The following is a 24,487-nucleotide window of genomic DNA, read 5'->3' on the forward strand; positions in this document are numbered from 1 at the left end:
GACTACTTGGCCAATGGCGATGCTTACCACGCCCGGAATTCCTCCCCATTGACTGGATCTCAAAAATGAATAGCATATACGCCGTACAACGTAACCTCTCAGTCGAAAAAGGGATTGGTGAGATCAATGCACGAGTATGGATAACAGCTCTACATCATCAATTCATCGAAGTCCAACTGCTCAACAATCTCGAAAACCACTGTATCACATTGTCTTTTCATCCCTACTGCTCCAGCTGGACGGTGAATCACAAACAGGCTCCTTTGAGACTAGCTTAGGCAACTACTTTCAATGGCTGTCAAGGTCTCACGCTCTCTTGCACAGTTCTGGATTTCAGAACTGATCCTTTTGCTCATGATCAACTATATATTGCATTGTACCGCATAAAAAACTGTCGAGATACACTGTGCTTAGTTTTCAATAAAGTAAGTGTTCGCCACCTCAGTATTTGATTGAAGGACTGAGAGGTGATCCGAAGGAAGAGGTATACACTGAAAGAAGATCTAGGAGTGAGTAAAACGGTGGAGTGGAGATGAGTACGAAAACAAAACGACACTGACTGCATGTTCAACAAGAAAAATATTATGTACAGGAAGACATCGTGACAAGATGATGAACTCGCCCGCTCTACATAAAAATCCAGCAAAGCTTCTAATCTCCTCCCACATTTTGAATGAGGACGGAAGTGCCTGATAAAATCATGTAAGTCCTGCGCTGCCTGTTGCTCCACAGAATCATCTCCAAGGTCTCCAGTAGGATTGAATCGATAATGAGCAAATTTGTTATTATTCACTGAGACCTTTGACCACGAGACAACATGCACCATGCTCCTGAAACATGTTAGGACCGACTGGTGTCGACCACGTAGTGTTTTGCAATAAGGTTGCGCAAAAAGTCACTCAGCTCTGCAACATGGGTTGCCACCGGGTCGGCTGGATTGTTTGCGAAATGCATACCATGATTATTTCATTGTGTTCCGTTGGCAATCCACCAGCTCTCCATTTCCTGCTCGTTCCTCCATCCTTCGACGATGAGGATGATTGGTACTCTTTGATGGCAGATATCAGAGTAGACCTTATCGTAGGCCTTAACGAAGGCGTGAGGGCGGGTCTCTTTGCGCACGCAGTACACCAGAAGGCCAATGTCATCTGACCTAGAGCTCATGAGTTCACTCAACAGGTTCTTCAACCGTTTTTTTGCCTCCGCATCTGGTACTGTGCCTGCAAACCCCTCATTAAGACCTGGGGTATCAATCAGGACGTATTTCCTGCCAGAAATTTCTACTGGGTAGCGTTCAGGGGTAGAAGTGCATCCAAGTGCGTCATTGGATGTCTTCGCGAGCACATGTTGCGCGATTCTGTTGATGAAGGAACTTTTTCCTGAGCCGGTCTCGCCAAAGATAACAATATTGCTTTCCCGATGGCGCGCCTGCTACATTTTATCAGTAGGCGTGACACAGTTCAAGAAGTTGGCCACATACTTCAAGTTCGGGGCTTCTCAATGGCACGTGCGGAGTTGCTTGGATACTACGCTGCGCTTTCAACATAAGAGATATGTCCTGGTTGTTGATAGCCAAGAGTGTTACTTTGGAACTGGTGTAAGGGGACGAAGAAATAGTTTAAGGCAAGGACTGAGGACTTACTGGACTGTCCATTGTGTTCGAGCAATTGTTCAAAAGTCGTCTCAAACTCACACACCAACTGAGGCTCAGACTCGGACTCATATAAGGCACGAATTTCGAGGCGGATTTTTTCGGATGTGCAGGAGAAGAGCTGCTGGGAAAATGTCCTTCGGAGCCCATAGATGTTGAGAAGTTCGTTCCAAGAAACGCTGTGGCCCGCCTCTGCAGCCTTGATGGTGGTGTTCCACCCATTATTTGAGGTAAAGACACAGACATAATTACCAATTGGTGTACGATCAGATGAAACAAGAAGGTTTGTGCTAGCGATCACTGCATGTACAGATGTAAGGATGGGAAGAGGGATGATGTGAGGTAGAGCACTTATACCTTCCAGTGCTTAATCATGTCTGAGATTGATGTTTACCATGACTATAATTATTAAATAGAACTTGAATGATAGTATCTTGAGGATCTTCAGAAAGAAGTGGTTAGTGAAGGATATGGAAAAAAGAGTGAGGTGGGCGAGTCTTATTGACTCGGAGAGAGTTAGAGTCAGCGGAACAATACGGTGGAATATATATATCGTGTGTTACATAACTATCAGTGGCATCGATTCAGCTTGCTTTAGCAAGTGAGTTCAAATCGGTGATGAACTGGCCACAGGAAGTTGTGCTCCAGTACTTTCACCCCTGTGCTGTGCATCACATTTTCACGTGATTCCTACTACACATTCCTTTTTGAGCTTTGCGCGCAGTTATGTAATTATGGTCCTTGCTCGATCGGGCTTGCTGGGCAGGTGAGCTGAGGACATCCAGGAAATGGACACTCTGGGGTCAAAATCTGCTATTCCTATGGTAGTAGGAGTGAGAGCGACGGAGCAAAATGAATCACGGATCCCAAATTGTAGGAGCCGCTAACTTACAGTACTGTCATGCGCCACTGCGCCTGACAACGATGAGCTCGACTCGGAGTTTTCCGGTACTCATTGAGCATGCTGTAGGATGAACATCAAGGAACCACTTTGATATGCGGACTTGCAAAACACTGGACGGCGGCATGTCGGCACGAGGACTTCAGAACATAGACTTAGATCTAGAATGGGGTTCTAATCGCTGCGGGAAGTTGTCCAACGTGCGTTTGTCAATGTGCTTCTTACAGTTACAGTACTTATTCCCCTTATCTCGGTGACTACACTAATCCCCAGGACAACTCGTAGGGTATCACGTCTCAGCAGTTTCTGTGGTTTGTTGCGGTATAGTAATATAAATTCTCTCTCTCTCTTACAGTTACACTTTGACTTTGCAACTGAGGCGGCCACATTTTCCTATTAGTGCGGTGACAGTCTTTCGCCGCCGGCCTCCTGTAGCTGACATTGTGACATTGTTATGACATTCGGTGTCTTTTTATAGGCTCTCCCGGCTCTAGTTCTAAGTTCAATTAGAACCGTACTAGTATTGTGTGGGAGTCACGGATTTGGATATGTCGGGACATGTGGGGTCTGAACGATCTGAACGTTGAACGCGCTTCAGAGCCACCTTAGCTGCCTTCTCGCGCTGCTCCCTCTCAACTCCCCCCGCGATGGACTTTGGTAGGTATTCCCTCCGATAAGTACATCCTCCCACTAACCTCGCCTCTAAGCACGTCCCTCATCTTCTAACAGCTCATGGAAGAGTCTATGCAATGTCGTTGAATATAGCGGCATTTTCGATTCTGAATATCGCCAACCCCACTCACGGTGCATGGAAAACACACGCGTTGTCCTCCAGAATAGGATAACTCAAGTCCTTGACCAACGTGATCGGACAAACATCTGGCTCAACGGTCTTGCCGGTGTTGGAAAGACATCCATCGCGTTCACCATAGCCGAGAAGATGAAAGCAGCGGAGAGGCTTGCTGGTACTTTCTTCTTCTCGCACAAACATGCACAAAAAACTGCCGCTATTATTCCTACCATCGCATACCAGCTGGCACTGGCTTTTCCGCGCGTTCAAGAGGATATCGTGAAAGCGATCGAGCGAGACGATATGCTCTTATCACCTGGAAAATCTCACGCAGATCAGCTGCGGGAACTCGTCATCAAGCCACTGCAGATATTGCGATTCCGCGAACATCCCTATACTATTATCATCGATGCTCTTGACGAGTGTCTTTCCTCTGAAGAGGCAGCCAGGCTGGTTACGCTATTGACAGAGGCCCTCGCGGGCCCAGCCTTGCCATTCGTCCACATAATATTCACAAGCCGCCCTGAGGCGCATATCCTTGCAGCCAGGCCCTCCGGCGTCCACGAAATTATCCTTACCACTCGTGATAAAGACACCATACGAGATGTCCGTCTCTTTCTGCGAGCATCACTGGAAAAAACACGAACGATACGTCCTACTGTTTTTGGTCAGCCACCCATACCCTGGCCATCAAAGGACGAATTTGAGACATTGGCCTTTAAGGCGGGCGGTCTGTTTATTTACGCTGCCATGGCCGTGAACTTTATATCTGCCCCTGGTCATCATCCACAGAAGAGGCTAGATCTCTTGCTATGCGAGAAGTCGGCCGTGGTTGCTGACATTGATCAGCTTTATCGGCAGATAATCGGGACTTCAGAGGATTCACTTGTGCAGTGCCAGTTGTTAGCGTCCATCATCCATCTAGCCAGACCGTTGCCACTTGCGGAACTCCAAGAAATCTTCCACAGGAATAAAAAAAGCTTCGCTGTGATGCTTGAAGCATTTTCGCCTGTCATCTTGAATGATGGGGTCGGACACGTTGAAATCTATCACGCTTCGCTCCGCGACTTCATGAGCGACCCTCAACGGTCAAAGGAATATCACATAAATGATGCACAGGCTCACGAACACCTTGCATGTTGTTGCCTCCATTTATTCTTGCGACAGTCCCCCCCATCAACGTCATATCCATTCTGGGCGTGGAATAAGCATCTTTCTATGGCTTATCCTAGCCCAAGACTTCGAAAGCTGCTGGATCAGTTTACAGGCAAAACACTGCCACGTTGGGTGCAGGCCCCAGGAGACAGTCACATCCATTACACGTATTCAACTCTCCGACAAGCAAGAAGGACTTGTTTATCTTTGGTGACTATTTTGAATATGTTGGTCAAGGGACGCGTATTAACCATCAATTGATCAGAAATGGATCAAGGGCCCGTCGGACATCGTGGTTGCATGGCGTATTCATAAAGCTTTTAAAGAGATCGCAAAGTCTCATGATAAATGTTCACGAAACTGGGCAAATTCCCAAATTCGAAGCCGGTCTAGAAATATAGCCGTTTAGATCAATGTTACAAATCATTGATGTAGTGATTCCTCTTTGTATGCGCTGTGCATGCAAGTATCGTCAAAGAATTTGAATTTCGCTGTTCGGGCTACTGGACTGATGGGTCTTATGGACGTCAGTTGACCGTTAGGCTTCCTAGCGTTATCATAGCGGGGCACACAAAAGCCAGTGCGTGAAATCTAAATAAATTCTTTAGCCCCACGGCTGAGATCCTCCGAGTCTCGCAGCTGTTAGCGACGAAATTAATTGAAAACGAATTTGCTGCGTACTTGGGTACTCTCGTGACCCCAATTTACAGACATGTAACTGATGCTTAATTCTTGCAGAACTATCAAGCATCCAAGCAAGTTCGAACCTTCAAAACAAGAAGCATCAATAAATACCAAACGACATGCTAGAAACGGTAACGACGCCAGCATCATACGCAGGTCCGTGGAAAACATTCTCCAAACCAATCCTTAGGCGTCAGCTCCCCCACTCTCCGCCGAAATGCCTCAAACGTGCAAAACTCTGGTGAACCAGGTAAATGCTTCCCCTCCTCGGCGCATATCGGAAGCACCATATTCTTGTTCTTGTAGCGCATACGGATATCTGGATTTAGCAAAGAGGAGGACAATGTTTACCGAGAGCCGTCTCTCAGAGCGTATTTTGAATTTTGATACTCACAGTGTTCGTCCTGTCGTCTCCAAACTGATGAAAGCGCGCGGAGGCCCGAGAGACTGGTTTGTTCTGAAGCCGGGGTTCGTTTTCGGAAGAGCTCAAATGTTACTGATGAAGTGAATGGTGGCCACCTTGCACGCGAGAAGATGAGGATTATTAGTATGGAGATGAAAAGTGGTGGCATTGACGCACTTGTCATCGAATACATCGAATGTGCAGAGTAACGCTGCAAGTGTCGAGTCATGCGTCGTGTGCACGAGGAGTTTTGTTGGGTCTTTTGAATCGAGTTGGATCTTGCGTTGCATTTTTTCCGAAGCGTCCGCGAGGAGGCGACCCATCCCAAGTCGACGGCCTTCTTCTGATTTGACTAATGATCAATAGAAGAACTTTAGTTGAACCTTCGATGAACGTAAGGAAGTATCCTTACAAACTAGAGGACGGCGATTAATACTCGCGTACGGATGTAGAGTAATAGACTAGGACTTACTGTCAAACCACTCGGCTGTTACAGCTGCTTCCTAGGGATTCATAAGTGAGCGAAGAATGCGATGAAGTAATGAAATTATCGCACAATTAAACCAATAACGTTATCATCCATGAATTCTGGTGGAACTCGGAAGCCGTGGGCAGCTGCCGAGCGTACCTTTGGGTGAAAGCACTGAGTTCAGCTGCGTCTGTCCTGCCCTGAAAAACATACTGTATCAAGAATCCCCGAAGCTCGAGGAGTTCCATCAAGGCGTAATGGCCTACCGCCTAAATACCTGGAGACTTTCTTATCCAACGGTTCTAAACGTGAGTTCCAAACAGCAACAGCAGCTGTAACATATCAGACAAATCGGCGGAATACTGGTCAAAGGCATGTAATTACCTTCAGCAAACTGCAATTCTAAGAGGGCCAGTCGCTTGCAGGCTAAGATATTGCTGACGAGATTCTCGTCGATTGCATTACTGAAACCAAAGATATCGTTAGTAACGAGTTCGCGTTTGACTTCTGTGACCTGTGCGAAAACGTACCGTATGATGATAGAGGGTATCATACCTGGAGCGCAAGTAGATGGAGGGTACACTCCATGGACTATGTGCTGCAGAGATTCAATCGTCCGCGCGATGTTCGTAGAGCTGTGTGCGGGTTTCATCATGAGTCACGAGGCGAAGGTGAATAGATTTACCGGAAGTAAGTCAAACGCTCATCCTCGAGCTTTGGGGGAAGAAATTTCAATCTTCGGAAAGATCGGGCGAGTGAGATGAAATCAAGAAGCTGCTCAAATGCTTACCTGTCTACATAGAGGCTTCGCAGTGCCACCCCGAAGGAATATGTGGACTATTCTCAGACGCGTAAGCTAAGCAATCGGGTGTCGCATAGAAGCCTCTCACCTTTTTCCCGATATCTGTGAGCTCCCCTAGGAGGCTATATACCGTATTGAAACGTGCGCATCGCGAGTAACCATATACGCAGATCAACGTACCATAATCCCTCAGCTGTCTTTCCATGCCTGTTCTCAACAACATTCTTATACCACAACCCGTCATCTATGGTAGGACTATGTCCAGCTACGGCCTCGTGAAAGTGTTTCGCGGTGTTGCACATCTGCCAGTCTGCTGGTATGGATGCTGGAGGGTCCGACATGCGCACTCTGACCGGCGTACGTTCGCCTAGAGTAGAGTGTGCATGGAAGTTATTAGCGATGACGCAACTTGACGCGAACGCGAACTCGACGTACCATGCCTCACGTATACGTGCACTTGCTCTAGGTCCAGCCCTTCTGGTGCAATGGGGTACTTTTCGACGTCAAGCGGGACTGGTCCGACTTGCGTTTGCTGCTTCATTATTCTAAGTCGTAGCACTTAGAGAAGTTCGCGTTGCATTCCCACTGCACCATCGCGCCCGTGGCCCGTGGGTTAACGTGGAACTCTTGGCCTCAGGTATTGGTGCCGACTGGTGGTCCGGGTGGCGGTGTAGATGCTTCTCATCGGTCCAATTTCTGCTCGTTCAACATATGTATTCGGCCCAGTGATCTCACTCGATTGTATACTCATTAGTGCCAGTGAGACGCTTAACAGCGGAATAGAGCAGTTGCTAAAAAACACAGCAGATGAAGCAGGACATTGTGCCACTGGTCATCCTCGTTGATCCACATCTCTCCATAAGCTTGCTGATAGCCTTCATGACAGATCCGAGCAGCAGCGTTTTCCTGCATAAGGCCATTGAGCCCCATCGAATCACGATTGCCCTGGCGCTCTGTCGCCCTGGCCATTTTTTTCGTGCCATGATTCTCAATCACCAAGTTGCCATAAGCCTTTCATGAATCGATAGTCTACATAAGAATGAGTACGTTGAACGCCGCACTTTATTCTTTCGTATTTCACAATTAAATTAATTCATGGAAGTGAGGTTTAGTTGTTTTCCGGATTAAATTTCATATCGGAGTCTGATGTGCAGTACGACTCGGAACTACACTTTAGAATGTTGTGTCTGAGGGTGGGCTTGGGCACCCGGTCCATGCACGGACGATTGGGAGGACATTAATTCATTCCTTGCGTTGCAAGGCTATACCGTTATAAACTCATCGCTATTGCCCATCTAAAACAGCCGGCGGGAACGGCAGGCTGGTGGGGATACACCCTACACCAGTGCATTTGGGGTTTTGGAGGAGGGCACGGAGCACGAAGCTCCAAGACTAGTAGTCAGTACTGCCCTACATAGAGTCTCATTCTCAATGGACATAAAATTGTATATATATAAAAACCCACCGCTACGGTAAGTGGCTGATGTTGAAATATAGGTGATGTTTCGAATCTACATGGAATTAATATTGTTTTCTTCACGTGGACTGTGCCAGAGAGGTATGAAGTGCGCTTGAATGGTGGCATTCCCTGTAAAAATTGACGTTTCTATTGAAGCTCCTGGGTACTTGTCCATGGTGAAGTGAGATGGTGCCGACCCTTCACTCATTCCTGTCTTGTATTTCATCCGGTAACTGCGACCCCAACCATCTCAACGCGCCACCCAGTATAATCAAAACGACATATACTGCATTTCCCGCAAGAAGATTGCGTTCCTTCGATACAGCAAAGAGTGAAGTCGCCAAGGCAGGTCCAACCGCACGAGCCATTGACGCCGAGGTTTGGCCAAGACCATGAATGGCGCCAAGGGCAGTATTGGTAGGGGCAGAGGCTGTAATAAACATGAAGACAGTCCCTGTAATGCCAGTGAAGTAGGTTACAAGTTATAATGACAATGATTTTATCGCAACACATACCAAAGGCCATACTCCATATCATCATCAGGACTAGTTGGCAAAGCAAGGTAAACGTGACTACATGATCAATACCCCCCCTTGCGCTTACAAGCCATGACATTATCGGAAACATGACCATGACTGATGGGAAGCATGACACTGACATACAGAATAGACGCTTTGGACCAAGTCGATCGACGATTTTGGCGAAGAATAATACCTGAAAGACACCGACCATGATTCCAAAAAACGCCAGCCATGAGCCAATAGACGAAGGAGTAAATCCAAGGCCGCCAAGATTGGTTGGTGTCGAAAGGAACAGCGGTAAAAGAGCCCCGAAAGAAACGTCAAGAGAAGCGAGCATGGCGTAGTTTGCAATTGTAACAACAACGGTAGGCGTGAGCAGATATTGCAAGGGGGTATATGCCATGGATTGTTGAGGCAGTGATTCACTACTTGGAACGCCGAGCGTGGCTGATGCCATTGGTCGACGCTGTGTTGATAATGTCTGCCCGATCGTGAGTAACGTGTGCGATAATGCAGGTATGAACCTACTTCTTCTGAAAAGATCGACATCATTAAAAGGGCTAGGGCGATCCAACAGGCTGCCACTGCGCAAGGCAGAAAGTATGGGTATTTTCCCCAAAATGAATTGGCGAATAATGCAGGCCAACTATCTTGCGGCCGCGCGAGTATTCCACCTATTAAAGGACTGGCATGCCCATTTCATCATTTGCCATCTTCGTAATCAACGGCCCCACTTACCCGACGAAGCCTCCAATGCACCAGACAATCGGGAACATGGCAAATGCCTGAGCCATATTTGTGGAGTCCGTTAATTCCCCCACCATAGTCTTCATAACTCCCGCATTGCCATTTAGAAAACCGCACATGCAACGGCTAGGCAAACCTAGCATGTCAGCATCGCGTATCTCCTTCAGCTGAAGACACACCTAATGACAAGACTCCAGAAGGTCCTTGAGAGACCGAAACACAGTATCGAAATGCAAGCACCCGAGAGACCAATTACCAACACCGGCTTGCGCCCAATACGGTCAGACAGCCTAGTCCACCTCAGCACCGTCAGTGCCTGCGCGACGAAAAACAGAGATTCCTGTTGAGTATATCCGATAGTGGACTATGAGAAAACCATTCTCGTAAGTCGTCATGTCGCCACCTACAATGATTCCAGCATAATATCCTACAGCCGCATGGTTGCCCCTAGTGATTCCAAGTTCGCTGATAAGCTGAAAATAAAATGAAAATTTGCGTCAAGGAAAAATATTGACATTGTAAAATCATACCTGATTGATGTAGGGGTATATCGATGTCGAAGCGATGGGTTCCACAAGTTGCAGCATCATAAGTATGCCTATCTGGCGTTTTGGAAGAGGTGTTTTAGGCTTCTTCGAGGCCTCTGCATGGAACAGCGGCGTTATCTCGTTTACTATGATCTCATGAGAATTGGAGGTATCCATCCTAGGGACTCAGGGCTGAAAGTCCAGCGAGAGTTCTGTGAGCCCAGAGGCAGAAGACGCTGGCAGCGAAATTAAATCGCCTTGACTCTGAATCTGAGTCCTGATCTGTATTTATAGCCTGCACGTTATCGATATGGTTTTGCCAGCAGCATACTACTGGAGGACGGGAGAAAACTCCGAAATGAGCCTGTCCGGGTTATAGAAGTTCGAAGGTGGCGCTTATACAGTTCTACAGCCTAAGGCATAAGTTCTGGCGATCAGCGGTTCTTGGTAAGCATACATGGAAACAGACGGTCGAGACAACATTGTACCGTCATAGCCAAGTTATAGCAATTGAACAAGCAAGTCGTCGCGTCACTGTTGTGTTCACCATGTTTGGCAAGAGGGTTAGAAATAAACAATTCAGACTTGCAGTCAGTGAGCGTTAGCTATAGTGCCCACTGTCTCCCTTTCATGTGAGAAACTGATGGTCCAATGGGTGAGGTTTGCAATCCGAGATGTGCAGTCATGATGTGGCGAAAAAATGTGTTCAACCAGGAAGATGTGCACATGCTGGCCAGAATGAGTAGGAATAACTACCAGACGCAAGCACGTTGCCAGAGAGGTTGCGAATTGTGACTGCCGACATTTGTAATGCAAAATTGGGTCCTGTTGGGAGTCCGGGGACCGGGACTGTCAATTTCCAGGAGCGAAGGCACAAAATGATTCGCGGAGAACGGCGCGAATCCCACGCTGGCTCATGCGTCCAAAAACGGTATGTTTCTCTCGAATAAGCCAAAACAACGCGTGCCCTGAGCTATATACTAATACCAAACGCAAGTTGTTCAGTACAACTTTTGAACTCACTTCGGACCGGTCGACTCTTTATCACCGGCCATTTCAGAGACACCCTCCCGAAAGCCATGAGAGCTCCCAGGTATGATCGATCCTATTACAATATTGATATCGATGCAGCAGCAGGTGTGGAGGGCCGAGGCAGTCTCACGCGTCCTAGCCGTCTGATAGTCCTGGGAGTCTAGGTTAATGCCGTGTCAATCATCATGCAGTGAAGAATCAATCGCACGCACTTCGACCGCGTTCGACACCATCAACCCGAATCCAGTGAAATGGAGTCGCACCTTGTACCAAGCACCAAACCCCTTCGAACTTTCAAAGGTCATATAGACTTCATACGCGCCATCGCAGTCTTTCCCGACGAACGACGTATGGTCACTGGCTCAATGGACAGCTCGCTTCGTCTATGGGACTTGAAAACAGGTGCTGTTTTGAAGAACATGGAGGGTCACCGCAGTGAGGTGCGGACATTGGCAGTATCACCAGACGGGCAATTGATAGCAAGCGGTGATGAGAGCGGAGTGTTGATCGCCTGGCACGGGGAGAGCGGGGAATCTCTCACCAAAGTCAAAGCCCACTACCTCAGTTGGCTCGTATCGTTGGACTTTTCTCCTGATGGAACAGCACTGGCCACAGGCTCGTCAGACGAAACGACAAAGATCTGGAGTACAAACACATGGCAGTCGCAAGGAAATCCATTTAAGTGTAGTGACCATGTTCACTGTGTTCGGTATTCGCCATCTGGTGAACTTCTTGCGATCGCAACATCTAGCCATATCGAAATTTATGATCCAAGAACGAGAGAATGCGCCGCAAAGTTCAAGGCTCACACTCAACTCAACTTGTCACTCGCCTGGATGCCTGATGGCACTCGCCTTCTCTCAGGGGGCGATGAAATAGATCCTACCATACGGGAATGGGATACATCGACCTGGCAGTGGGTCGGTTTTCCTTGAACAGAACATTTGGATGGTATCCCTTGCATTGCTGTGTACACTGCAACTGCTGGCTTGCTCGTTGCCACCGCATCATATGACCACCGTGTCTGCGTCTGGCGGCTCTCAGATCAACACACCATCGCCATCTTCCAACACTCAAGCTGTGTGACATGCGTCACTTTCTCCGTGTACGGCAAGTACATCCTCAGCGGAGATGTAGATAATAAGATTTCGAAGTGGGCAGTGCCCACCGAGGACCCTAAACCGGCGTACGTCTACTTCCCACCCCTTCGCCGTCTCGTCTCGCGTCTTTTTGATTCCAAAGCCGAAATTTCTGATTCAAAGGCATGCTTCCATCATTGACCCTAATACCGCAACTTGAGCATGCTTTATACGGATCCTCACTATCAACACGGCAGTGCGCAATGCATGCATCGCAGACGACTTATTTACCGCCGAAGAGTTACTCACACAAGAGATCAGCGCTGATGACAACAACCACACCTCGTACGCCAACCGCTCATTCGTTATGGCACGCAAACACCACTGGGACCGGGCAGTTGAGGATGCAACCAAGGTGACATATGTTGATCCATCAGGGCTCCTTACGAAATACTAAGTTTCATCGTTGCATAGTCCGTCACCATTCAGCCCTCCTTGACAGGCTTTATCTCCCAGGGCATTGCCCTCTGCGGAAAGGGTCAAGTCCGGGACTCGGCCAAAGTTTTTGACCTCGCATTCGTGTCCGCGAATGGAGATCCAAAGACGGCTCATATCCTTTTTTTGATTAAGGCAGGTTGTCATATTACTGCATACCCTGTGCTTCATTAATCATTATGGTTTTCAGACTATTGCACTCTTCAATGCAAACGAACATGAAGAGGCAACGCGTCCAGGAGCTAGCTGCCGCTTTTCCCGATACCGATCCACTTGCTTGTCGTGTTGTAGAAGTGAGTGCCACGCACTTAACCAGTCCCAAGTTCGTGTTCTAACTGATTGTTCTGCACTTCATAAATTAGGCATATCTGCATGTCCAACTTGGAACCATAGCCTTGGATGCCACGCACCACAACGACGCTGTTAGCCACTTTACTGCCGCTGTTAACGCTGGCGCTTTCTTCTCGCGATCGCCAATTCATTCTATGTACGAGGAATTTACTGTGGTATGTTGGTGTGGTCCAACCGAAGATCACTCTCGTGCTCAACTGAGTTTTTTTGTGCAGCTCTTCGGGTGGGACCTCGAGTCATTGTGGCAAACTGCCCATAAGCAACAGTGCGTTGCACTCCTTCAGGCAGGTAGACTTGGAGAAGCCATGGAATCGTACCTATCTATGATGAACGCAAGTGACGAAGCTGCGAAGGCTAGTTTACGTGCTTGGTTCTCTAGTCAATCTTTCAGTCGTATCACCCACGATATATCAGCTGCTTCTCATTCAGCTGTGGGGTAAGAACAAAGGACGCTGCATGCAGGAAAGATGGGTGAAACAAGGAAGCTCACAGTACGAGGATGGAGAAGGCTGCCAGTGCGATGACACGATCATATACCTCATCGTACTTAGCTGACAACCTTTGAATGAGATCTACACTATTCACTGTATTATTTGATCCAGGAATAAGCAAATCGCGAGTCTCGGCAAGCATGGCAAAGGCATGTTTTCCAGCATTTCGATGACTAGGGAAGATTGCACCCTACCACTTGCCACGATATCAATGGCTACCAATTCCAAAGCCTCTGATGACAGCAGTTCTACTGCTAGCACTACCGCACCTCCCTCGTACTATGGCTCGATCTCAGCAAATCCCATTCAATACAGTCAATCATTCATATTTTCCTTTCGTCGCATGAAGCAGAAACGTGCAGCTGTTCTATCCCGCATCCGTGATATTGTCTTAGCCCCTGATTTCACCCCTTCTTCTTTGACCTCAAATGTCAATGCCTGCGCTGCTGCTCTTCCAGCTGCCGAGCTCTCCAACATCCTGACACAACTCAATATTGAGGGCCACACAGCACTGTATTGGGCAATTGTGAATAATCGGCCAGAAGCCTTTTGGGCACTCGAAGAATTGACTTCCTGGTATCCCTCTGATTGCACGTACGACTTGCGCATTGCATGCACGATAACTAGCGACCATGAAATGTTTACGCAACTATATCTTGGAGGTCGTAAGTAGTACACAGTAATATCCATTGGAGAGACCACTGATTTTGATGCTTAGGAGCGCGCGAAGACAGGCTTTTGACAGGCTTTTTAAGTTGCCCGCCAGATGAGATTCAGGTACATACATGCGATGAACTCGCCAACCAGTTCAACGTTGTTTTGCGAATCAGGATGTTCCAAAAACGTCTGCGCACTACTAAACACTGCTACAACGAATTTGTTGCAGGGGGTGCGTGGTCCACGTCTCTCGCTTTATTCCTTCATTGATGTGATGGCACCCCTTGCAGGACGCATATGGTGGTTGCGCTTCAGGATGTCTACTGATGGAATATGGCACGCCCGGATTGGTCTTTGTCGGCTTAGCCCTCCAGCGCGTCTTAACGCTGTACTTTTAATCGAGGCACACAGCCGGAAATTTAGCCGTGCAACCCCACCTGAAGCGCTGAAAATCACATTATCATTGACAGACACAAAGTTTCTGGCCCTTGCACCTTGGCAGTAGGTTGAATTTGTTTTGACTTCATGAATTGTGGTGCACTTATGATCCACAATAAACTCTACTCCTCGTGCTTCCGTTGGCCAATGGCTACTAAAGGTCCACTAAGGGCATTGATTGTGAGCCTCCTCCCGAAATGACTTTGCGCATATCGGAAAGAGCTGGGCGATTGGGTAATGCACGAGTAAGTCTGTTTATCCATTGAGGAGGCATTTCTTACACTTCTCTTCCATAACTCGAACTGACTGACATTGTGCTATTATAGTACGACTGAATATGTAGACCACGAGGGCACCCTACATGCGAAGCTGGAGATGACATTGCTATGAATCCAATAGTGACACTAGTCAATGTAATTGAAGTTCATTCCACTCGAAAAAAAAGTCTGTATCGAGGCTACAATTAAGTACCACGAACCATTGGCGTAAGTCCCGCGTTCCTTCGACGCTACGCGTGGTGGGCAACGAAATCGCTCGAACAACGTCGAGCATGCTTGCCGCTCGTTCTTGTTGGCCTCCGGGAACCAAGACGGACCAACGTGAGGGTGTAGGGAAGGATGCTGGATGGTGCAGTTGGGCTCGCTGGACGGCTGGAGGAGCGCGGAGAGGCACTGCGGGGTGTACATGGTCATGATTGGAGTACTATAGGGTGGCGCTGGATGGTGCGGTTGGGAGTGGTTCGAGATCTATCACCAAACTCTTCCTTACGGCTCTCGTTCACAAATCTGCCGTTGCTTCTGCCCTGCCGTCGTTACTACATCACCTCATCTTAGGTCTGACTCGCTGGGTCGATCATCCACATCGAGGAAGCGAGATATCTTGTCGGTGACGATTAAACGCAAGCATATAATGTCTATGAGCCCGAACAACGTTTGTCAGTCTCAAAGGTTCGAAACCTGCCCACCACAACGATTTTCTGGGATTTGGTCTAGCATCCATCGATCAAGAAAACAACTGCAGTACCTTTGATGCCAGCGTGCTCGCGAGCAGGAGGATCTGAAGTTGTTGGAGACCAGAAGGTGATTAGCTGTGGTACATTGATATTATCTCTGCATCAATATAATTGCTGCGTCCCAACGGCGCCATAAAGCAGTGCGATAAAATGACCCAATACCTTCACTCCCCTGAGCTCCACAACATCGGGAACCCCAATCCGTGACCCTCCGAATGTCTCGAGAAATAATCATAGTCGATGTTAACTGCCAGACGTCAATATCCAAATCCATGAAAACGCTCGAGCTACTGACCTGCCGCCGCAAGCACGAGCTACAATATCAATAGTCAATACCGCACAAAAGAAAAGTGTCAGAAAAGTGATGACGATGAAACAACCAAGATATATTTACCGCACGCTCGTCAAGAGTGAGGTTCCTAATCACTGTGGGCTGCTGCGGCGTCTGATTGGAATCAGATCCGTCTGGGCGCGTGGCGTCAAAAGTCACGACATATTGTCCTATCAACCGTGATACGCCCCAATCACATCAGTAAGATCGGCATCTCGGCAACATGGCATGTCAGAACCTGTATCAGTGAAAATCTACGAAGAATCATTGAGCCCCTGAACGACATTTGAAATGCGGCGATAGGTTATGGAACTTACCTCTCTTCCAAAGCCGCGGAACGCCCTGTTGACGGATGCAATGGGTGTCCCACGCGCATCGAGCATGTTGAAGTGCCACGCCCAGAGCCCCTCGTCGATCTTGGCGAATTGGGTGAACGAATCTGTCGGAGGCTCAGGCTGGGGCTCGGAGGTGGTGGAAAGGATGCGCCTGGGCTGATCACTATGGCACAAGTCTCGGGAGTCGGTACCGGCAACACAAAAAAGCGATGCATTGCATTACCGAAGAAAGAGATGGTATCGTCTTCGCCAAAGATGCCATTCCTGTTGGACTTCTGCGAATGTGTCTAGGACGGGTTCTCCTTCTGGTGTATACTCGTGAAGGTCTTTTAACCGTTGCACGAACATGCGTGAGTTTATCCACGCGAATGGTCGGCGAATCTACGGGATTGGATGGATTTATTATGACTAGGGAGGGAGTAATATGGACCGCACCCAAAGAATAGGTGACCCGTGAAGATCCATGACTAAAGCACGAAACGGACGATGCGTGCGGAAGATTTGTCTGGCAAACATCGACAGGATACCTCGTGGCTCTTCAGCAATATAGCCAAGCGGTTCACCAGCTTCGTTTGCTAATTGAAAACAGATATTGATGATTACAATTGTCAAATGACCCACAATAAGACTTGAGTATCACGTACCAATAGTATACCGGTTCGACTGCTCAAAACCCATGAATATGCTCAGCATTTCAAGCTTTCTACAATCATGACGAATTGATCAGCTCGACAGCCATTTATGTAGTTCAATAAGAAAACACACCTTGTGATGACCAACGTATTATTATTGAGTAACAGGTGCTTCAAACCTTCCTCCGGATTACTGGACGGCATTCTTTGACTCGTGTCCCAAAGCTGCGAATCATGGGCAGAGGACTGTTCCTCGTATGTAAAACGTGATGTCTCATCCTCGGATGGCACGGTTCCCTGGGTGGGGTTTGCGTCCTGAACTCGGAGTCCTTCCAAACCCTGTCCTTCGGTCGGGAAATCGAGAAAGGGCGTAACCTCGCTGAAAAGATTGCGTGTGGTGGAGGAGAGCGAAACATGGGTTTGGGTTGGTGAGACTTCTACGACCTTGCCAATGCTAGTAGTCCAATCATTCTGATGCGACGGTTTACCAGTTAAATGGGTTCATGGTCTGGAAATGCTAGCAGCTAGAGTAAGTGGTTTAACGTTACCTTCCGGCGGCCTCGCTGCTAGCCCGTGCTGACTAATAACCGTGACTTGCGCGCCCTTCTGCCTTCAAATTTGTTCGGTGGGCCCGTATCGGCATCACCGCATCGTGAGGGATTCGAATTCACTGCTCCCACTTTGGTACTAGACTACAAATTGCCGCTACTAAATTCTGCCACTCATCATATCACGGATCAAGCCGGCGGCAATGATTTAGATGACCAGTCTTGACAATGATATCAGGATTCCGTCGGCCGTTTCTGTAAACCTATAACTATCGCTGATTTATTAGTGCGGCTGAAGTGCTGATAGCCAGTGATAGTTCTACAATCAACCTACAGTCTCCCTTTCCGTGTCCCTCATGGCGTCCGCCGAGCTCGCTACGGAGCGTGCTCTGTATATTGGAAATACCATTTCCACAGTTGTTTATGGTGATTTTCTATCCTATGAGTAATAGTCTCTTGTTGACAGCTCGTACTCGGCATAGGAGGGAATTTATTCTTATATGCCTACTCGACCTACCTGCTCATGATCTCAACCAAGCCAGTGCGGCTCAGGATATTCTACACGTGTTTCGGAGGCCTTCTCTTGCTTCTTTTGACCATCAGCTTTGCAAGTAATAACGCTTTCTGCGAACTGATGTGGATAGAGAGACAAAACTACCCTGGTGGCACCTCTGCATTTCTTGCTGCAAATATGGCCGCCTGGTACAATGTCTTTGGCACAGCGGCAGACTGTGCCGCAAATATTCTGACAGACGGAACTCTTGGTAAGTTTACGACATATATCGTTATTGAGCTCTGGTGCCCATACATCTTGAAAGCTTTATCGCTGTTACATTATTTGGGGGTCAAGCTGGCCGGTAATTGTCATCCCTGCGATTATATACTTGGGATCTGCCAGTATGTGCTACGCTGTTGATCCAGCACCAAACTAATCATTGCTTTGTACAGCTATGGCTGTCATGATGGTGATTCAGAGTGCCATGCCAACGTCAGATCTATGGCAGGGCCTTGCTGCACAATTCGGCATTTCATGGGTCGCATTAACTGTCGGATTTAACATTATTGTAACTGCATTGATAATCTATCGGCTGTTATTCTTTCATCGCAGAGTACGATGTGTCCTCAACGATGAAACAGTGGAGTCCTTACACGGGCATTGCGGAAATTCTGGTGGAGTCTGCCCTCCCTTTCACAGTTCTGGGAATCGCCTACCTTGCTACCTATATCCAAGGCGTCCCAAGTGCGACGGCGGTAGGAATAGTTTGGGGAACCTTCGTGGTGCGTTCGCATGCGCTTACTACATTGAGTCTTACACCGATGATTTGCTAGGTTTTGATGCCCCAGCTCATCATTCTAAGGATTGCTTCAGGGGTTGCGTGGTCAAGAGACACGGCCTCTAACATCACTCAAACCACTCTGCTTTACTATCACAGCTCATCTTCTGACAGCAGTAATATAACCAGGAAGAATCCGTGATAGTAAGGCTCGGGTATATGATGCCACGTTACCTACAAATATTTAGCTTTTGAATTACATGTTTTTTTGCAAGATATCATCTGCCCGTTTCAACTTTATTATTAGTATTGCTCCCACACTGGCTAGTTTGGTGAGTTACAAAAAAACCTCGCCTAAACCAAATAAAGTGCATCGTAATATGGCCAGCCTGAGAACGAAGGGCGTGTTTTCACACTGCACGTCTGACGATGGAAATTAACGTCCTCACCGGTGCATGTATGAGGCTGTGGAATGGTCAGCCTGAGAACGAAGGGGCTATTTCACACTGCGCGTCTGACGATGAAATTACGTCCTCACCGATGCATGTATGGGAAAAAGCTATAGCTCAGTTCCACAGTAAGAAGGAACGACTATCTTCATTTGCATAACTTCATCTCGGAGGTGTAAGCGAGGTATTAAAGTTGATACAATCACCTTGTCCTTCACCCATCACTGTCTCGCTAGCAGTTTGGGAAGGTGAAATGGACAAACCATGCGATGATAACAACTACCTCCCGGTTTATAATATCGTATATGGTCTAGGGGAGACTAGCTTGTAACAGCTGATGCTGATTTGGGGATCAGTCTTCCGATGCTACGTTACCGAGCGCACATGCAAATACCAGTTAAACATGATTGATGGACAGAAATAATTAGGACATAATTCGGCGAAACGCGTAGACATAAATTGTGGAAGATATCTCCTTCCGCCATTATAACCCATCCTCCCATTGTCATTGTAACATGGTTGCCAAAATTCTTATCATCCTCTCAGCATTTGTGGTCTATATAATCGCTGCACCACACTCGACCTCATCAGGATATTGGAGGAGGTAATTGTAGTGACTAGGATTGAATTGAAGTCGTCATTTTCCGTACTCAATGTATATTTTAGGAGCTTATGCCGCCATTAGAGCTGACTCGGAGGATACTATAGTGATACACGAGCCTGTATTTCTTGGCAGGGAGGTCCATTAGTTAGGAGTTTCACAGCTGAGAAGTGTGGAATTGAGAGGAAAGTTACAACGTAGATCGTTGGCTGGTGTGGTTAATAGCCTAGATGACTCGGAGTGGGGAGGTTGGATGGACATCATGCTGTGTAATCAACGTTGATATACATCTAGATCTAAAATCTAGAAAACTTAAATCTGTAACATAATTGCCTAGCAAGGTTCGCAACGCAAGTCCCCTAGTGAAGTCATGCACAGTTCGTCATGCAGTGTGCTTTCCACGACAAAGGAAAGTAGAATTATTTTACATGATAAGTCTCCACGCGGAAAGGAAAACAAACATCCAGATCGGAGATCCAATACGGACCGATGTTAAAATTGGCTGATAACCGATGCCAACGCCAACTCGGGCACTATATTTAGACTTACTTATGGTTCTTCACGGCCGCAGACCATGGAATCTGCATCAACGATGCATTGCATAGCCCCACTGCAGATTTGAATAGCCTAGCATGCTATCCTATGCATCGCATAATACCTTCCAGGCCAAACATGAGCCTGTTCGCATGTGTGCTTGCGACCCCGAACCGTGACACCCTTTAACAATTCTCAGTACTAGTTTGCAATCGAATCCGTCTGTCCACAGATTCAAACCATGTTCAACAATCGACTTGAACGTTCTGTCTCCCTGATTATGATGGTATCCCTCGCTATTGTGTCTATCGTGCTTACTAGCATCATATTCAAGACAATATTCTCAAGGGAGAACTTGAACATCCAGAATTTCTCGAAAGCACACTCCAAGGCGGCAGAAAAGTTTTAGTCAGTGTACTTTCTGTCCGAGATTAGGATAAGCTTAACTTATATTTTCAGCTTTCATGGGTGACGACTTTCCTGAGTCCCTAGTACTGACGCGGGCAGAGTGAGATTCGTGGAGGAGGAAAGTGTACGATTTACGCTAGACCTTCCAGAGGCCAAGACCGAATGGCTTTCCACTTCTCCCCCAGGGACTGGACACGTAGCTCTGGGTGCAGAGAACCGGGCTTTCTTCGTGGCCATGTTCCATCAGCTTCACTGTCTCAGGCTCTTCCGAGCGGCTCTCACTGGTCAACATAATCAAGATCATAATCATCACTGTCTTAATTATTTAAGACAATGGATACTTTGCCAAGCAGATCTCACACTGGAAGCAGGAGATTTTACCACACGAGACTTCGAACAGCACCGTGTTGGTGCTACACACGTCTGCAGAGACTGGGGGGAGATATACGACAGTGTTTCTGTCAATTGGAAAGACCGGCAACCTGCTCCATTAGCAATCATACAGCTGTAAGTCCAGTGACTGCTCGTGCGATCAAAGCAGCTGACTCTCTTCTGGATAAGTGAGTGAACAAAATCCCTTTTTAGTAGTAGAACTAGTATTGTAGTAGTGCAGGATACCCATTCCCAACTCATGGTTATTCATTTCATATGTTCGAGTTGAAAGTAGTATGCTCAAGACATTTGTCAGTAGGTATAAGACCGCCTGTATCTCTGACGATCCGTGCACGAACTGCCGCCACCGTGACATGCCTGGGCCAATACAGTTGAACGCGACTCCTACACCCTTGCGCCAGGCTTAGTGAAACAATGTACATTGATATATTCATCTTCTGGAGTTGGCAGGGGCGCTTCTCCCTTGTATTGGAAGTGGAGCGCCTTGTATACCGCAACCTGTAGCGCGATGAGCAAGTTTTTAGCAACCCCCTTCAATTACGCACGTTGTCATCGGTATCTGTGCAGAGCGCAAGGATGGACGTCGTCATTGCCTGCAAATGAGATGAAATCATGCACACATAACGAACAGTTGGAACGCCACACCTGCTGTTCCACCATTTTGATCAGGTTTGTGGCGATTCCTTGATGTTGATACTTCGGATCGACGCAAATACAATTCAGATACCAGGAGCTCTCAACAGTCTGAAAAAAAGTTTAAAGAAAAAATTTGGACAACAGGATTGGACACACATGAGGAGACAGCGCCGTTTCGATAAATGAGGCCAGCGCAGGACCACTGTACTTTGATAGAGATATCAACGACAAGAATCAGAAAGAATCAGTACTACTTACAGTGTTAATCCACCATTCTCTGGTCTTGGGTGACAGAGACGCCAAGAACTGGTTAAAGCCAAGATTCCTCTGTGCATCACTTCTGACGGTCAGCGAAGTTGTGTAACCAGCGATGATCGCAACTGACTTTTGCCAAAGAACTTTCCCTGGAGGAAACCAGAGAGCTAATCCAGCGATGGCTCCTGTATCATTCACTGTTGCGATGTATACTCTTCCGGCAAGCTGGCAGGCCCTGATCATCGCGCGGAACAATGGCCCCTCGAGACTCTTGTTCCCACCAGTCATGGCATCAACAGATGGAGCTGGATTTGAAGACATCATGACTATGCTGTTGATAGTTCGAAGGCTATCTTACAATCGACATAACCTCTGATACATATCATGACTGACTCGTCCAACTGAGATTCTGTAGCGTCCTTGAGTCATGTGACAAGTAGTGGTGACGATAGATGCCCGATACCTGATAATTGGTTAATGATGGACAGCTTATACAGAAAGTTGTTCATGGTGAGTTGAGTTGGATGGGCAAAGCCGCCACCGATTTGGCAATAAACACATGACACGGTGTTTTGGCAAGACCTTCGAGCGTCAATTCATCCGCGTCGGGATCAATGCGTGCAGTACAGCAATGCAGAATTTCTGGCGACAATCCGTCTGGTACACTGGCATAGCCTTGTTTGTGAGGCCACTTGCCACGGCCCGTGGCAGTAATATGATACTATGCTAGATCATTCTGAGCGTACGGTCGAAAGCAATAAGCCAAATAACAGGCCACGGAACTTCGCCACACTGCTCGGTTGGTATATCACGGAGCCGACAAAGCAGGGCACAAAGGGCGCGAATCAGTTTAATTCCAGAGGATCAATGATTATACCAGTACTGTCTTTGGTCGCATTCAAGTTGTCGATCGGATCATTATCGGCAGGCATGATTACGATATGAGCAACTTATGAACATGACAACCGGTGTGATTTTCTGCAGCACCTGTGGTGAGCTGTTGCCCACAAATGGTTTGCTGTAAGTATAGTTTTCCACGCAGCCACGTTGATCATCATCCTTCTCAGCGCTGCCTGGTATCATAGCTTCAAGTTACTAGCCTATACGTTGTCAAACTGTCTTATTCAGATAAGTACCATTCTAAAATTTCGAAAGCAGATCCAACATCAACTTGAAGCTCACTGAGTTCTACGTCTAATCTCGCTCAGTTATGTTGCATAGATTTTCTAATCCCAGAGAAGGTTATGCAAACTCTCAATCAAGTCACTCATTTTGGTGATGAAGGTAAGAAGATTCGCTAATATATTTCATTGAAAACCATGCTGAAAAACCCAGATCTCGAGGATTTACCGCGGAGGACAAAATACAACCAGACGTTGTCCATCTGGCTCCTAACGATCAATGATTGTATGCACTATCTGGATTTTTCTATGATTGTCTGGGATCGATTTCTTCGAGTTGACCTTCGCTCCGCTTCAACTTCAGACGAGCTACTCCCGTTCCAGAATCCATATCTCAACCTCGAGATCCTCTATAAGAATCCTGATTTCAAGAGCTCTACCCACGAGCCAATTATAACAATGCACCAGTAATCGCTCAAGTTTCCAATAGAGAGCGTCAGAAAATCCTCCCTCCGTTTCAGCGCTATAAGTCCGTGGAACAAAGTAGAGCTCCTATATACGAGCGACGGCTTATCGTAACACAAGAAGTATGCTATTCATAAAGAATATATTCAACAGACTGAATTTTTTCTAGTTCGAAAGCATCGCACAGTTTCGCGTGCTTGATTTTGGCATGGAAAACTGCAGCCTCTCACTCACTGTCCCTCCAAGAAACAGCACAGAAGATTTGCTCTATTCGGATCTTGGCGACTCTGTAATTCTTGATGTCTGGTCTCTACCAGCTAGACATAAGTTGGACCTATACAATCTGTCATGGTCGAAACTTCCTCGACCGAGGGTACACATTGGCTACATGAATGCGTCATATGGAAATACATATCGTATGCCAAGCTTTCAGTGCAAGTCGCAGTCATACCAGACATTTGCAGTCTCCTGCTCTAGCCCTGGTTGTCTTGTGAATGTCACAGGCAAGGATATGGGACCTTCAGGTAGACCGTTATGTCTACTATTGTTTAATGGTGTTCTGACTAGTCTTACGGGCAGGGCTATACATGTATCAGAGTCAAACGATTTAACTAGGCACGCAACTGAGCTGCGCAGGCAGAGACTTCGTTCACCAAGTCTGACGTGAACTTTGTGGCCTTAGAACATGGTAGAAAAATGAAGGATATACAACGCCAGTGTACAATGTGGATTTACTAGCGAACGCCTCTTGGATCAAAAATAGTTTTTTTTTCATGAGAGAGCCTGGTACATATTAAGTAGCCGTATTGTGACGGGTAAGCTTTGCGACAAATTGGACGGT

The 24,487-nt window shown here is 47.3% G+C and overlaps 10 protein-coding genes across 10 annotated transcripts; 5 read left to right on the forward strand and 5 right to left on the reverse strand.

Annotated features, from left to right (window-relative positions):
• Positions 1-966: 966 nt before the first annotated feature.
• On the reverse strand, positions 967-1,546 carry DFJ58DRAFT_876308 (P-loop containing nucleoside triphosphate hydrolase protein; the record flags this gene model as incomplete). The annotated part of the gene is made up of 2 exons (XM_041394448.1): positions 967-1,428; positions 1,481-1,546. The coding sequence occupies 2 exons, from the start codon at positions 1,544-1,546 to the stop codon at positions 967-969; spliced, it is 528 nt and encodes a 175-aa protein (XP_041245241.1).
• Positions 1,547-2,976: 1,430 nt separating this feature from the next.
• Positions 2,977-4,995, forward strand: DFJ58DRAFT_296265 (uncharacterized protein). The gene is made up of 3 exons (XM_041379727.1): positions 2,977-3,209; positions 3,260-4,707; positions 4,763-4,995. Exons 1-3 carry the CDS (start codon positions 3,200-3,202, stop codon positions 4,904-4,906), a joined length of 1,602 nt encoding a protein of 533 aa, XP_041245242.1. The 5' UTR covers positions 2,977-3,199; the 3' UTR covers positions 4,907-4,995.
• Positions 4,996-5,198: 203 nt separating this feature from the next.
• On the reverse strand, positions 5,199-7,503 carry DFJ58DRAFT_781780 (histidine phosphatase superfamily). Its single transcript, XM_041389806.1, is given in 14 exon segments — positions 5,199-5,500; positions 5,561-5,563; positions 5,579-5,700; positions 5,762-5,936; positions 6,057-6,087; positions 6,141-6,212; positions 6,267-6,385; positions 6,438-6,517; positions 6,584-6,688; positions 6,739-6,789; positions 6,844-6,890; positions 6,944-6,977; positions 7,036-7,222; positions 7,291-7,503. 14 exon segments carry the CDS (start codon positions 7,394-7,396, stop codon positions 5,328-5,330), a joined length of 1,305 nt encoding a protein of 434 aa, XP_041245243.1. The 5' UTR covers positions 7,397-7,503; the 3' UTR covers positions 5,199-5,327.
• Positions 7,504-8,208: 705 nt separating this feature from the next.
• On the reverse strand, positions 8,209-10,286 carry DFJ58DRAFT_701839 (major facilitator superfamily domain-containing protein; the record flags this gene model as incomplete). Its single annotated transcript, XM_041383612.1, has 8 exons — positions 8,209-8,265; positions 8,321-8,768; positions 8,830-9,316; positions 9,364-9,520; positions 9,574-9,708; positions 9,762-9,922; positions 9,990-10,055; positions 10,113-10,286. 7 exons carry the CDS (start codon positions 10,284-10,286, stop codon positions 8,515-8,517), a joined length of 1,434 nt encoding a protein of 477 aa, XP_041245244.1. The 3' UTR covers positions 8,209-8,265; positions 8,321-8,514.
• Positions 10,287-13,746: 3,460 nt separating this feature from the next.
• Positions 13,747-14,719, forward strand: DFJ58DRAFT_913284 (uncharacterized protein; the record flags this gene model as incomplete). The annotated part of the gene is made up of 3 exons (XM_041395317.1): positions 13,747-14,222; positions 14,276-14,446; positions 14,505-14,719. The coding sequence occupies exons 1-3, from the start codon at positions 13,769-13,771 to the stop codon at positions 14,717-14,719; spliced, it is 840 nt and encodes a 279-aa protein (XP_041245245.1). The 5' UTR covers positions 13,747-13,768.
• Positions 14,720-15,586: 867 nt separating this feature from the next.
• Positions 15,587-17,467, reverse strand: DFJ58DRAFT_876323 (Scramblase-domain-containing protein; the record flags this gene model as incomplete). The annotated part of the gene is made up of 10 exons (XM_041394449.1): positions 15,587-15,911; positions 15,960-15,978; positions 16,059-16,165; positions 16,234-16,249; positions 16,313-16,493; positions 16,554-16,711; positions 16,766-16,905; positions 16,975-17,033; positions 17,096-17,416; positions 17,451-17,467. The coding sequence occupies 10 exons, from the start codon at positions 17,465-17,467 to the stop codon at positions 15,829-15,831; spliced, it is 1,101 nt and encodes a 366-aa protein (XP_041245246.1). The 3' UTR covers positions 15,587-15,828.
• Positions 17,468-17,866: 399 nt separating this feature from the next.
• On the forward strand, positions 17,867-18,986 carry DFJ58DRAFT_715800 (uncharacterized protein; the record flags this gene model as incomplete). Its single annotated transcript, XM_041384162.1, has 6 exons — positions 17,867-17,936; positions 17,993-18,294; positions 18,329-18,407; positions 18,459-18,619; positions 18,648-18,788; positions 18,840-18,986. 6 exons carry the CDS (start codon positions 17,867-17,869, stop codon positions 18,984-18,986), a joined length of 900 nt encoding a protein of 299 aa, XP_041245247.1.
• Positions 18,987-20,876: 1,890 nt separating this feature from the next.
• Positions 20,877-21,287, forward strand: DFJ58DRAFT_658572 (uncharacterized protein; the record flags this gene model as incomplete). The annotated part of the gene is made up of 1 exon (XM_041382037.1): positions 20,877-21,287. A coding segment is annotated over one exon (411 nt), but the record flags the coding sequence as incomplete, so codon positions are not given.
• Positions 21,288-21,529: 242 nt separating this feature from the next.
• DFJ58DRAFT_296373 (uncharacterized protein) lies at positions 21,530-22,801 on the reverse strand. Its single transcript, XM_041379728.1, has 8 exons — positions 22,524-22,801; positions 22,419-22,469; positions 22,191-22,365; positions 22,064-22,142; positions 21,962-22,012; positions 21,815-21,913; positions 21,715-21,762; positions 21,530-21,667 (listed from the first exon to the last, which is right to left on the reverse strand). The coding sequence occupies exons 1-8, from the start codon at positions 22,567-22,569 to the stop codon at positions 21,554-21,556; spliced, it is 663 nt and encodes a 220-aa protein (XP_041245249.1). The 5' UTR covers positions 22,570-22,801; the 3' UTR covers positions 21,530-21,553.
• Positions 22,802-23,824: 1,023 nt separating this feature from the next.
• DFJ58DRAFT_682585 (uncharacterized protein) lies at positions 23,825-24,416 on the forward strand. Its single transcript, XM_041383246.1, has 2 exons — positions 23,825-24,170; positions 24,226-24,416. Exons 1-2 carry the CDS (start codon positions 23,855-23,857, stop codon positions 24,255-24,257), a joined length of 348 nt encoding a protein of 115 aa, XP_041245250.1. The 5' UTR covers positions 23,825-23,854; the 3' UTR covers positions 24,258-24,416.
• The last annotated feature ends 71 nt before the right edge of the window (positions 24,417-24,487 follow it).

This window comes from Suillus subalutaceus, assembly GCF_016647625.1.
Source record: "Suillus subalutaceus strain FC151 chromosome Unknown DFJ58scaffold_37, whole genome shotgun sequence".
Taxonomy (NCBI): Eukaryota; Fungi; Basidiomycota; class Agaricomycetes; order Boletales; family Suillaceae; genus Suillus; species Suillus subalutaceus.